Source organism: Chrysemys picta, chromosome 20, assembly GCF_011386835.1.
Source record: "Chrysemys picta bellii isolate R12L10 chromosome 20, ASM1138683v2, whole genome shotgun sequence".
Lineage (NCBI taxonomy): Eukaryota > Metazoa > Chordata > Testudines > Emydidae > Chrysemys > Chrysemys picta.
Genome location: NC_088810.1, coordinates 11,658,423 through 11,670,554, shown reverse-complemented (window position 1 = coordinate 11,670,554; position 12,132 = coordinate 11,658,423). Strand labels below are relative to the sequence as shown.

The 12,132-nt window shown below is 53.5% G+C and overlaps 1 protein-coding gene across 7 annotated transcripts; it reads right to left on the bottom strand.

The window, feature by feature from the left end:
* Nucleotides 1-3,355: 3,355 nt before the first annotated feature.
* LOC135976808 (IgGFc-binding protein-like) lies at nucleotides 3,356-11,885 on the bottom strand. 7 transcript variants are annotated; one of them, XR_010594099.1, is made up of 5 exons: nucleotides 11,729-11,850; nucleotides 9,251-9,301; nucleotides 7,767-8,306; nucleotides 6,402-6,982; nucleotides 3,356-4,803 (listed from the first exon to the last, which is right to left on the bottom strand). XR_010594099.1 is itself a non-coding variant. In XM_065574399.1 (4 exons), the coding sequence occupies exons 1-4, from the start codon at nucleotides 11,817-11,819 to the stop codon at nucleotides 6,774-6,776; spliced, it is 891 nt and encodes a 296-aa protein (XP_065430471.1). In that variant the 5' UTR covers nucleotides 11,820-11,850; the 3' UTR covers nucleotides 3,356-6,773. The 7 variants fall into 7 exon arrangements, 2 of the variants coding, with proteins under 2 accessions (XP_065430471.1, XP_065430472.1); XR_010594101.1 differs by having other exon boundaries at nucleotides 8,173-8,306; nucleotides 11,729-11,847; XR_010594103.1 differs by lacking the exon at nucleotides 9,251-9,301 and having other exon boundaries at nucleotides 7,767-8,291.
* Nucleotides 11,886-12,132: the final 247 nt, after the last annotated feature.

Here is a 12,132-nt window from a genome sequence, read left to right as displayed (position 1 = left end):
AGGTCCTGGGATGCTGATAGTTACAAGCGAGGCCCCATCATAGGCAACCTGGAGGCTGAAGTCAGTCTCCAGGCGGAGAATTCTGCCGTGCAGGAAGACATGCACTGAGCCACTCAGATCCAGGGGCAGATAGCCCTGCACCCCATCCCACCTGGGGAGGAACAGGCACCTGTGCTCAGCAAGGCCATGGGCTATAAAAACCTCAACCCTCAGGTCACCAGCGGGATCTGAATCGGTCTTTGGCACAGGGCGGCCACTAGAGCTAGCAGGGGGCAGCTGTTCTTTGCAGGAGCAGCCACTATGAGCTATGGACATGGGCCCCAGTACTTGTGGTTGCCTTGGCCATCTCCTTGCTAGCCAAGGGGGGGGAGGGGAGAGAAGATCTCAGTCTCTCCCCACCATTATCTGCAATCTCAGCTGGCGGGAAGCCTCCTGCACCAGGTTTTGCAAACCCTCACTTCCTAGGTCTTCTGCTCCATCAGTTTTCGGGGGAGGGCACACATTGCATTGCTGATATCTCAGATGGGATTAACCCCATTTTAGTGAGGGGGTACCATGAGTCCCAGAGGGCTCAACCTCAGATCAGGGACCAGGCTGGAATTTCCACCCCCACAAGCTTGGGATAATCAGCCCATGCTCCCTTCCTGGAGTGGGACCAAGGAGTCCAACTCCCTGTTCTGGCAGCAGCTCCCAGTCCCTTCCCAGAACATGAAGAGAAACCAGGAATCCTGACCCCCTGCTCCCAGCCACTAGCCCCCCCCCCTTTCCATCCAAACCAGCATCAGAGCCCACAGGACATGCTTGTTACTCACCTGGATGGCTGCGGTGCCCTGGGACAAGGTAAGTCTATGGCCATAGACCTCTGAGCAGCCAGACAGCAAAGCTGGTCAGGTTACCCCCAGCCTGTCTCTCAGCCAGGACATGGCTGCAGTTCCCCCAGAGGAAGAATGCTGTCTGGTCAAAGGAGATGTAGTTGCTCCTGCCAAAGGCTGAGCAGGTCCTGAAGAGGGCAGGGTAGCAGCTTCGCACTCCTGCCTGGATGCTGCACTCCTCATGGGCCCTGCAGGTGTGGGGCTTGCATGCCACCCTCCCAGGGGCCTGGCAGCTGCATCTCTCCTCGCAGGCTGCTGTGTAGAAGGAGCTGCCTAGTGGCCAGTACAGTCCCTGGTGCAGGCAGCCACAGCCTGCTTGGGGTACACACTGGTTGCCGCTGAGCACATGGCCTGGGGTGCACTGACAGCCCTCCTGGCATGGCAGTGGGCAGGAGATATTGCAGCAGGTGGCAGGGCATGCTGGGGCACAGGGGTCATAGCGACTGTTTGGAGGGCAGTTGGGACCTGCAAGAGAGGCAGAGAGTTGGGTGAAGTCCCCCCCTCCCCCCCAATAGCGTCAAGAATGCTGCCTGACCATCCCACCATGGGCAGGGACTGAGCCCAGGGCCTTTGACACTGGAGCTAGAGGGGCAACTTATCCCCACCCCCAGCCTCTTTTATGGCCAACAGCACCCCCCTGTAGCCACTGTGCCACCCTCTTCCAGCACTGGAGGGATCCACTGGTGTGAGGGGAGGTGGCTCTCTGGGGCTTCACCACCCCACTGGGGGGCCTACAGAGAAGAGCCATGGTTGTCTAGGTGGAGATTGCTCAGACCCCTGTTCCTATTTCCAAACAGGAGTATTGCCCCCCCCCCCCCCCCCACTGTCCCCCCAAAAAATGCACAGGGGCAGACTCAGGTCTGGGCTTGCCACTGATCCACCTATGGTCCCATCTGTTGTGCAATAACAGCACAGCTGGGAGGTGGATGCAGTGATCAAAACCCATATAATGGAGGGAAAGTCTGGATCCCATCCCCTTCCCCCCCAGCCTGCCCATCCCTTTCACACTCATGTAGATGGGAGCCCCTGGGCCACCCATTCACTGCCCAGCAACAGAACCCAGGCATCCTGGCTCCCAGCCTGCCTGCTCTACCCAGACCCCACTCCCAGGTCCAGCCCTTCCACTTACTGCAGAAGCTCTGGTTTCTCCACAGGCCGACAGGCACCTGAGCTTCTTGACAGGAAGCTGCGTAAGCTGCCAGAGCACGACACAGAACAGTCTCGCTCCCCTGGTGGGAGCAGAGGTCAGAGATGCAGACCTGGAAATACTGGTTTGGGTCTATAGTGCTGTGGCACCACATGAAGGGCCTGTTCTCAGCCATCATCATGCCACAGCGGTCCCTGGCCCTGTATCTCTGAGTCCCATTGCAAGCAGTGCAGTTCCCATTGCACGTGGCAGGGCCACACTCTGGGGCAGTGCCTTGCACTCCCCCAACTCCTGTGGCTGCTCCTCCGCTCCCAGACATGTCGCTGCATAGGCCACACACCCCAGCAACGTGGGCAGCAGGGAGGCTGAGTCGGCGCTGACTGTCCAAGTCAAAAGCAACCGTGAGGCCAGAGTCTGTCTTCACCAGCACGTCCCAGCTGGTGCAGAAGACCACAAGCTGGTTCTTCAGGAGATAGGGGAGGTGGACCAATATCCCATCCACCTGGAAGGGGACAGAAGGACATGATTAGCTGCAGGGGTTGGGAGCAGAGGAATTCTGTTTGTGGGGCGTTCCTGCTTAGGACTAGCACCCACCAGAGCACCTCTCCAGCTGCCTAAAAACCAGTCCTGTTTTGGTTCTCTAAGCCAGTTTTCTAGCATTTGCTGCTTGTGAAAAATCTCAATGGTTTTTCTTCATTCGGATTTGGAAGGAGACATTTTGGAGTTGCACAGAATGTGAGAGCCTTTTCCTGCACGGCTCTAGCCAAGGCAATAAAGGAGGTGCATGCATGAGGTTTGCCACTATTAGACAGCATGCTGGGCCAACTGCCTGCACACAAATATGGGGACTGCAGCTGGAAGCCAGCCACACACAATGGAAATGAAGGTGCAGATCTTAGGATGGCTTCCCCTGTAGGTGAAATTTGATTGCAATGTTCAAAAGCTGTCTCACCAACAGAAGTTGGTCTAAAAAGATTACCTTACCCATCACATGAGACCAAAAACCAAGATTTTGAGACAGACTAGGTGGGGGAGGTATATTTTATTGGACCAACTTCTGTTGGAGAGCTTTGAAGCCCAAAAGTGTGTCTCAGGTCTGGAGAAGGTAATCAGAGTGTCCAACCAAAACATGTGGTGGGATAGACATGTGAACCCCTTGTACTTAAACAAGGAGTCTGGTGGCACCTTAAAGACTAAGATTTGTTTGGGCATAAGCTTTTTGAAGGAGAGATTTTTACCCACAAAAGCTTATGCCCAAATAAATCTGTTAGTCTTTAAGGTGCCACCAGACTCCTTGTTGTTTTTGTAGATACAGACTAACACAGCTACCCCTGATCCTTGTACTTAAGTGTTATATGAAGGCACTTAACCTCTGCAGTTGTAGGACAATGGAGGATTAGCAGGCAGCAGGGTGAATTTTAAGATTAATAGGCCATAAACCCCCCTGCCCCCATCTGCCAAGTCCATGGTTTTTAGCATCCAGCTGAATTATGGATTTAAGTTCCCAGGTTTGTCCCACCTTGTGTCCAAGCTAAATACTCTGGTTACTGTCTCCAGAAGTGAAGCTCAACAGCTTGTCCCTTCCACCAAACAGAAGCTGAGCCAATAAGAGCTATTACCTCACCTGACTAACAAAACCAAGACCTGATCCAGCCCAATAACTTGGTGCGGAGCTAGATGCAGGAATGACTGAGAAACTGGCTTGGGTTATGAGCTCAGACCAGGTTAGCTGTGGTCCCGCCTGAATTTTAAGGGCAGAACAGCCAGATGGGTTGTAGGTTTATGGGGTTCTCAAAACTGGATTAAGGCAGAGATTCTGTAGGAACTGGGATGAGTCACAGGTCTAGTGACAAGATCAGCTGCTCAGCTTTAGTTGAAGGAGCTTTTTTGAGTAGGACTAACCAGAACATATGTCCTCAACCCACAGGTTATGAAAAGACACCCCACAACACAACCCACATCCCACAACCAAACATTTCAGGTTTAGTCAAAAGTTGATCTTTTGGCTGCCAACTTTCCCATTAGATTCAAGATATAAGTTGATTTTGACATGGAATGTTTTGATCCACCCAAAGTGAGATTTTGGGGATTGTGTTTTGCAGGAAGGTTGTTTTCATTCTGTTCTAAAACTCTAAAGTTAATTCCTGCCCATCCTCCCCAGTGGGAAATCCAGTTCCTGCCCAATCTACTCACCAGGACTGCCCCGCTCTGCTGCTGGCTCAGGGAGATAACCTTATCATACACCCCAATCTCAGACTTGGTGGCAGTGCCAAGTGGGCTCATGCCAGGGTGAGTGTGGATTTGGATGTAGAAGGGGACCATGCCGGAGAAGACATCAGAACAGGATCCAGCCAACTGGTAGCTGCAAGTACCCTGATATTCAAAGCTGTGCCCATCAAAAGTGACGATATGAGAGTCCCCATAAGCCAGGCAAGATAGATAAGGGAGAGGATGACAGCCCCATGCCCTATCCACTAGCTGGCAGCTCTCCTGTGCACCACAGCTGGCATTGTGGCATTCCACCTCCCCTGTGTCCTCATGGCAGGTACAGACACTCTGGCAAAACTCCCCCCAGATCTTTCCTGCCTCCAGATAACATCCCTCCAGGGCACAGCCACACTCTCCATGGGGGACACAGGCTGCAGCATGCTGGACAAAGCTATTCAGGCAGATGCAGGTCTCCTGGCAGGGGGCAGGACACTTGTCTGGGGCAGAGAGATTGGCGCATGCAGCTGGGCAGGCAGAGGTGCAGGTCTGGAGGCGGCTGTGGGGGGCACTGGAGCACTGAAACGAGAGAGGACAAGGCAATTGGAGAAGAGGCAACAGCCACCAGTTGCTAGTAGGAAATGGCCTTGTCTAGCAGAGACACCTCTCCCAGCTTGTGGGGTTCAGATGGTGAGAACTTGTGGCAAAAAGGAAAGTCCCTATCTCCTACAGAGCCAGAACTGAGCCTTTGACAGCACAGGCCTCTAGTGTGCTATGGAGCAACTCCACCAGCTAAAAGCAATAGCAGGCTCTTATCTCAGTCTCTAGGAGGATGCATGACCGTTGGAAACCTGAGGGCAAATCTTGCTCTCCATTCCCAGAGAGTTCATGTATGGATTCTCCAGCACCCTCTCCCCTCAACCCAAGTATTCACAGAAGTCAAACAGGGGCAGGCCTATATAACAGCCAATCAGTTGTCAGATCCACATGGTCACCATGCTGCTTACACAGGTCAGCTGAGTTTCCCCAGGAGAGAACAGCCAGATCCTCCTGCCTGAACAGCAGAGGCCCACCATCTCAGAGGTCACCCACAGTCTAGCCTACCCATGGTTATCCTGAGACAGGAGGAGAGAGGGCTAGCCGGTGGTCACACAGCAAAGCGGAACCAGGGATAGAACCCAGGAGTCCTGGCTTCCAGCCTCCCTGCTGGGAGCAGGTTCACACTCCCACCTATTGGAGGATTTAATTTCACATGGGACAAGATGCAGCTGGGTTTAGTCAGCCCCTTAAGGCAATACCAGTGGAGTGGGGCTGACAGGATGTTTCTAACTCTTCTAGTTTCTAACTCTGGCTCTGGGAAGGGAGTAGCGTCTAGCACAGGGGTGAGCAAACCACAGCCCACGGGATGGATCCAGCCCACCAGCCATTTTAATCCAGCCCTCAAGCTCCTGCTGGGGAGTGGGGTCTGGGGCTTGCCCTGCTCCAATGCTTCAGCCAGGAAGTAGGGTTGGGGGCTGCTCCATGCAGCTCCTGGAAGCAGTAGCATGACCCCACTCCAGCTCCTACATATAGGAGCAGCCAGAGGGTGCCACTCCGCATGCTGCCCCCACAGTTCCCATTGGCTGCAGTACCTGTGGGGGCAGTGCCTGTGGAATGGGACAGCATGCAGAGCTGCCTGGCTGCACTTTGGCACATGAGCTGGAGAAGGGACATGTTGCTGCTTCTGGGAGCCACTTGAGGTAAGCGCCACCTGGCACCTGAGCCTCTCCTTGTGCCTCAACCCTAAGCTACCTCCTGCCTTCCAAATCTCTTGGTCCCAGCCCAGAGCACCCTTAACCCCTCATCTCTAGCCCCACCTCAGAGCCCACCCCCATCCCAGAGCCCCATCCTGCAACCCAAACTCCTCATCTCTACCCACCCTGGAGCCTGCACCTCCAACCAGAGCCCTCCCACCCAATTTTAGGAGCATTCATGACCTGCCATACAATTTCTATTCCCAGATGTGGCACTCAGCCCCCCACTGCCCCCAGAGGGTGTCCACCCTTGGTTTAGCAGTTGATCCAGGACTCCTGGCACTCTGATGGGAACTGCCAGGCTCAGTGAGCTCCCTGGGTAGCAGGTGCTATGGGAGGGTAGCATATTGCCAGCTGCGAGTCCTCACAACTTGGGATACTCACTGCAGTGTGATGCCTCCCGCCAGCCATCCAGGGTGACTCCCTCAGCCTGGCACACAGCAACATAGGCCTCTAGAGCTGGGCATAGGGACTTCTGGGCTCCATCACTCATGCACAGGTCATACAGGCAGCTTTCATAGAACTCCTTGGGGGGGGGGAACCACCAGATGGCAGGGGCCAAAGGGTCCCTCTGTAGCTCCAACCATGCTGCACAGCTCCTGGCCTCCATGCAGAGTGGTGACATTGGCAGAGAGGCAGCTACAGCATCGCCCCATGCATTTGCTCCAGCAGGGCCGCTCCTTCCCACTGGGGACCCTCCAGGTGTTTCTAAAGGTGACAGCATCTGGAGCCTGAGTGCCCCCTGGTGTAACCAGGTCATCGCTGGCATTGCCATTGCTGTTCCCACACATGCCCTGGACCAGCCCATGGTAGCTGCTGGGGATGCCTATGGTTATGTGGTGCGGCTGACTGAAGAGGACTCGCAAGCCAAAGCTGGTCTTGAGAACACTGGCCTCGCCGTGCTGTGAGACCTGGACCTTCCCTCCTTCCATGGAGACAGGCAGGGGCTGACGCTGGTGGTTGACCTAAGGACAGCAAAAGCCAAGCAGTCAGGAGGCATCATGGAACTCTGGAAGGACTCCCACCATCAGCTGCACTGGATCTGTTACTGGGGTTGGGCCTCAGCTCACCCAGTATCAACTGACCCAACCCATGAGACCCAGCCCCTCCCCAGCCCAGGGAGCCTGGGACATGGACACATGGCATTAGGGGATGCTGAGAGTTAGGGCCATGTACACACCCCTTGAGAGCTCAGCATGAGGGGGAAACTCCAGGTGCTGGACAAGCAGCTGGGTATTTGGTCTACAGTGGGAGGACCATAGAGTGCTGATCAGCCCCAGCTGCCACCAGTTCAGAAGTGCAGTGCTCAGACCCAGTAGGTCCAGAAGGGGACTAGAGCTCTTGCAGAGATGCCCCGTATCTGCTTGCACAGGTGGTGCTGCCTTCATGGGAAGGTCTGTCTAACAGCACACCACCCCTCTAGTGCCACACTGGGATCTGCACTGAGGGGAGAGCACCATATGCCCACCCACTGCTCTACCACGTGCCCTCTGGTGATGTTCATGACCTGGACGTTGGCCCCCCTGTGGACAGTGACCTCTGTTTGCTGGGCTGCTGTGATGTACACCAGGTCGTAATGGGGTTGGAAGGGCAGGGGTGACACCAGGAAGGAGCTGCCCCAGCTAGGCACTGGCAGCAACTGCTGGAAGACATGGTTGCACTGGCTGTTCCGCTGGGCACATGTGTTGCCAGATAAGACAGCTACAGGTCTCTGTGCTACCACGCGGCTGCCTGAGAGGTCGTCCTTACTTTGGAGCTGCACGGAAGATAGCTCCCTCATGGAGGGACGGAGCCTGGTCCTGGCCTGGTATCGGATGTTCTCAAATATCACTGAGCCCTTCAGGTAGATGTCCACCAAGTTGGGTTGGCCATGGTTCACAATGGCCATTTCCTTGAATGCTAAATTTGGCTCCCCAGATGGGGTGAAGATGTAGTACTCCTGGCCCCACTCCCGCACTGGGTACAGAACAGAGGCAGCTGTTGTGTAGAGCTTATCATTGAAGGCTACAACCGAGACCTCCTTATCTGCCACCACCAGAACCGTGTGGTTGGTTCTGGAGCTGCGTAGCATCTCTGTGTAGGAGGGAAGCTGCACAGAGACTGGTTCCCCCAGCTGGAGCAGCAGCAGCCGGCTGTGGAAAGAGGAGCTACTCACTGTGATGTCAACCGTGGTGTTAGGCGAGTAGCTGGCAATGTGGAGCTCCAGGTTGGGCAGGCCGTAGGAAGAGACAAAGTTCTGCATGAAAACAGTGACAAACTCCTTGCCCAGTGGGTCTGCCGAGCAAGGACCTGGAGGGAGATGAATCAGGTCTGTTACTGGGGTAAGTTCCTCCCTGCCCTGTTCAGGGGCCTAGCAGGAAAAGAATAGAGCCTGATATAGACATAACGTGGGTCACTGGCAGGGTTTTGATGAGAGCTGGTGAAGTTCTCAACTAGATTGTCAAAGTGTTCTGAAATCTGACAATGTGTCAAATTGAACTGAAAACTGATTTTTCTTCCTTCCCAGAAGAGGCAAAGTATCATTTAATTTCAAAATTTTGCTGATTTTTAAAGCCAAAGAGGATGAACACCCCAGTGCTGGTCAAACTGAAAAGACAAACTTAGAAGTTGTTTTGAGACAACTTAAATGTTTTGACCAAAGTAAACTGGAGTTTTTTATTCCAAGTTGATTTTGATTTGAATCAGATTGGATTTCTCAGTTTGGTTCCCAAACAATAAAAATCTATTGACTCAACTCTAGTATCAATTCAGGACCTATTAGCCACAACCTGGACCTCTAGGACTTAGAAGGGATTAACTCCACTAGCCAGCAGCAGTAGTCTGTTCACTTTGGCTGGCCCTGAGGGTGAGGCACATTGCAAAAGGCTATATGCTCCACTAGCCTAGGGGAGGCAGTGTGGCCCAGTGAATAAGGCTGAGAATCAGGACACCTGGGTTCTCTTTCCAGTTCTGCTGGTGACCATGGGTAAGTCCCTGCCCTGTCTAGGGTTTTTATTAAGCTCAGACTGTAGCAGCAGAAATCCATGTGCTCAAAACCTTATGGTGGTTACAACCCTGTCACTGCTCAGCAGCAAGTGAAATAGGACCTAGATCACTTAAACAAAAAACATCACAAGATGTTACACTATAGGGAGCACGAGACAGCTGAGCAGTCCCAGGCTTGTCCTCGCCAGTGGATGCACTAGCCCATTCATTAGCACGCTTAGCTAATCAGTTTCAGACCCTTTACTCACCCAATAGCAAGGCCAGGATAAGCCACAGTAACAGTTTTTTGGCTGGCACATCTGGAACACAACACAGGGGAACATTAAATCCAGGAGGGCAAACAGCTAACTTAGTGTCTGTCTACGCCACCCCATTACCATAGCACTGGGCCACCTCACCTTCCTTAGTGTATTTATCCCCACAACACCCCCTGGGAGGCAGGGCAGTGCTGTTAGTACCGTTCTACAGATGGGAAAGGGAGGCACAGACTGACTTGCCCAAGAAGGCAGTGGCAGATTAGGTCTGCCAAGTCTTAAGCTACTGTCCTAGCCCCAGGGCCAGCCTGGATTTCTGGGAATGGCTAGCAGTTTTGGGGGACAGTTCCAGAAGAGGCACACAAAAAAACCCAAACCCCATTAAAGTCTGAAATTGGGCACCAAAAAAACCTAAGCCTGTCAAGAGAAGTTTGGGGCCCTGCCCCCCAATACATCATGGTCACTGGAGCCCCACCCTTTTCCATTTATTTACAGAGAGGTTTTGGGGGCTCTGGTACAGCCATCTTGCCTCCCCCCACCCACACCCACCCTGCCAAAAGTAGTAAGGCCTCAGTTCAGGCACTTTGGAAAGTTGTGACTTTTGCACCTCACCCTATAAGAAGCCACTCTGGACCCAGCTGTGCCCAGGAAGTAACTATGACTACTAGCATTACACAATGCACCAGATCTAGTTAAGTACAGTAACTCCTCATTTAAAGTCATCCCGGTTAATGTTGTTACATTGCTGATCAATTAGGGAACATGCTCGTTTCAAGTTGTACAATGCTCCCGTATAAACTTTGGCAGCCGCCTGCTTTGTCCACTGCTTGCAGGAAGAGCAGCTCGTTGCAGCTAGGTGGTGGGGGCTTGGAACCAGGGTGGACTGGCAGCCCCATCAGCTCCCCATTCCCCTAAGTTCCCTGTGTAGCAGCCACCCAGCAGGCTACCAATTGCCAGCTGTTCAGCTGTCCTTCCCCCCACTGCCATGTGCTGCTCCTGCCCTCTGCCTTGGAGCCTCCTGCTTGCTGTGCGCACGGGGGGGGGGGGGGGGGGGGAGGGGGAGGGGGAGAGAAGAGAAGGGGGCTAATGTCAGGGTGTCCCCCTCCCCACTGCTTACCCCATCTCCATAGAGCAGGGGGGACACATGACAGGGGTCAGGACGAAGGGGCTTCCTGGCAGCAGCTGCAGCTCAGCTTGCTGATTAACTTAACAAGGCAATGTACTTAAGAGTGCAGTCAGCATACTTAAAGGGGAAATAGTGTGTGTGTGTGTGTGTGTGTCCCCTCCCTCCATGCTGCCTTGTAGAGTGTGAGGCTACATTAACAATGAGTTAAGCCTTGAGGGCTCAGCCGAGTGCTAGTTCATCATTTAGCAGTAAGGCTCCCTGGGAAATATCCCACCCTCTGACTTCACCACCTCAACCAAGCTTCATGATCACCATTGCTGTGTACAGCATTGAATTGTTTAAAACTTAGTGAGTGTGTGTGTGTGTATATATATATATATATATATATATATATATATATATATGAAGAGAGAGAGAGAGAGAGAGAGACTGACTTGTCTGGCAAAAAAAATTTCCCTGGAACCTAGCCCCTAATTTACATTAATTCTTATGGGGGAAGTGGATTTGCTTAACATCATTTCACTTAAAGTCTCATTTTCCAGGACCATAACTACAGCATTAAGTGAGGAGTTACTGTACACCCCCAGCTTCCACTGCTGAGAACACAGCAAGCACCACTAGAAGGCACACAAGTTATTTAAAGCAGGGATTCTCAATCGGGGGGTTGGGACCCCTCAGGGGATCACAAGATTACTACATGGGGGGGGGGGGGTCACAAGCTGTCAATCTCAACCCCAAACCCCACTTGCCTCCAGCATTTATAATGGTGTTAAATATATAAAAAAGTGTGTTTAATTTATAAGGGGGGGGGGGTGTCACATGCAGAGGCTTGCTGTGTGAAAGGGGTCACCAGTAAAAAAGTTTGAGACCCACTGATTTAAAGTGATACCAGCTTAGGGCATTGGGCTAGAACTCTGGAGGCCTGGGTGATCTTGGGCAAACCCCTTCCCTCAGGCCTTCAGTTCCCCCCCTCTGGAGGGCACCTGGAGATCAATGGGTGAGGATCCAGGTGTTCTTCTATCCCCCCACCCCCATCATAGCAGGGTCAGCACAGGAAACCCATTAGAGGGAATCCAGACTCCTGCCTAGAGGTGTTTCCCCCACTTCTGAGGGGGATTTCACAGCAGGAGCCTCTGATCTGCTGTAGGGAGAAAGGGGCAGCCATTACCATTAGCCAGAGCAGTCCCCATTCATACCACACAGTAGGTGCTATGTCCCACCCCCAGAGCTCTCCCAGAACCGAACCACAACACCCCCCCCCTGCCCCAGCTAGGTCCCTCAATCACCGGGGCCCCTCATCTTCCAGTCCCATAAGCATCACAGAGTCCCCTTCCCACACGATTGACCTGCATCAGGTAGAGGAACCCCAGGATTCCCCCACACAGAGCTATCCTTTACCCAAGCCCCAGGGGGCTGGATCTTCCTTCCCCACTCCATAGCTAGAGCAAACCTGAGGCATAAAGGCCTAGGGGCTGGCCCTAGGTGTATTTAACTCTCTCCAAACACTGGCCTGATTGGCCGAATCCTGATGGGAGTGGGGTGAAGCTGGGCAGCCCAAGACCAAACAGGTGGCAGCTGGAGGCCCTTATGGCCAAGGCCCCAGGCTGATTATGGCTGGAGCGGGCCTAGTCTCCTGCATAGAAATGCAGCTGGAAGGCACCTTGAGAGGGCAGCCAGGCCAGCCCCCCTTTGCTGATGGGGATCCCACAAGCTCCCTGGGAAGCCTGTTGCAGAGCTGAACTCCCCTGGG

Excerpts from the sequence above, each read along its gene's own strand:
- LOC135976808 (XM_065574399.1), bottom strand. The coding sequence starts at position 11,819 with ATGGAGTGGGGAAGGAAGATCCAGCCCCCTGGGGCTTGGGTAAAGGAT. Across the intron at positions 9,302-11,728 it reads GGTTCCTCTACCTGATGCAG|ATGTGCCAGCCAAAAAACTG; the intron begins GTCAATCGTGTG and ends GTTGTGTTCCAG. Across the intron at positions 8,307-9,250 it reads TATCCTGGCCTTGCTATTGG|GTCCTTGCTCGGCAGACCCA; the intron begins GTGAGTAAAGGG and ends ATCTCCCTCCAG.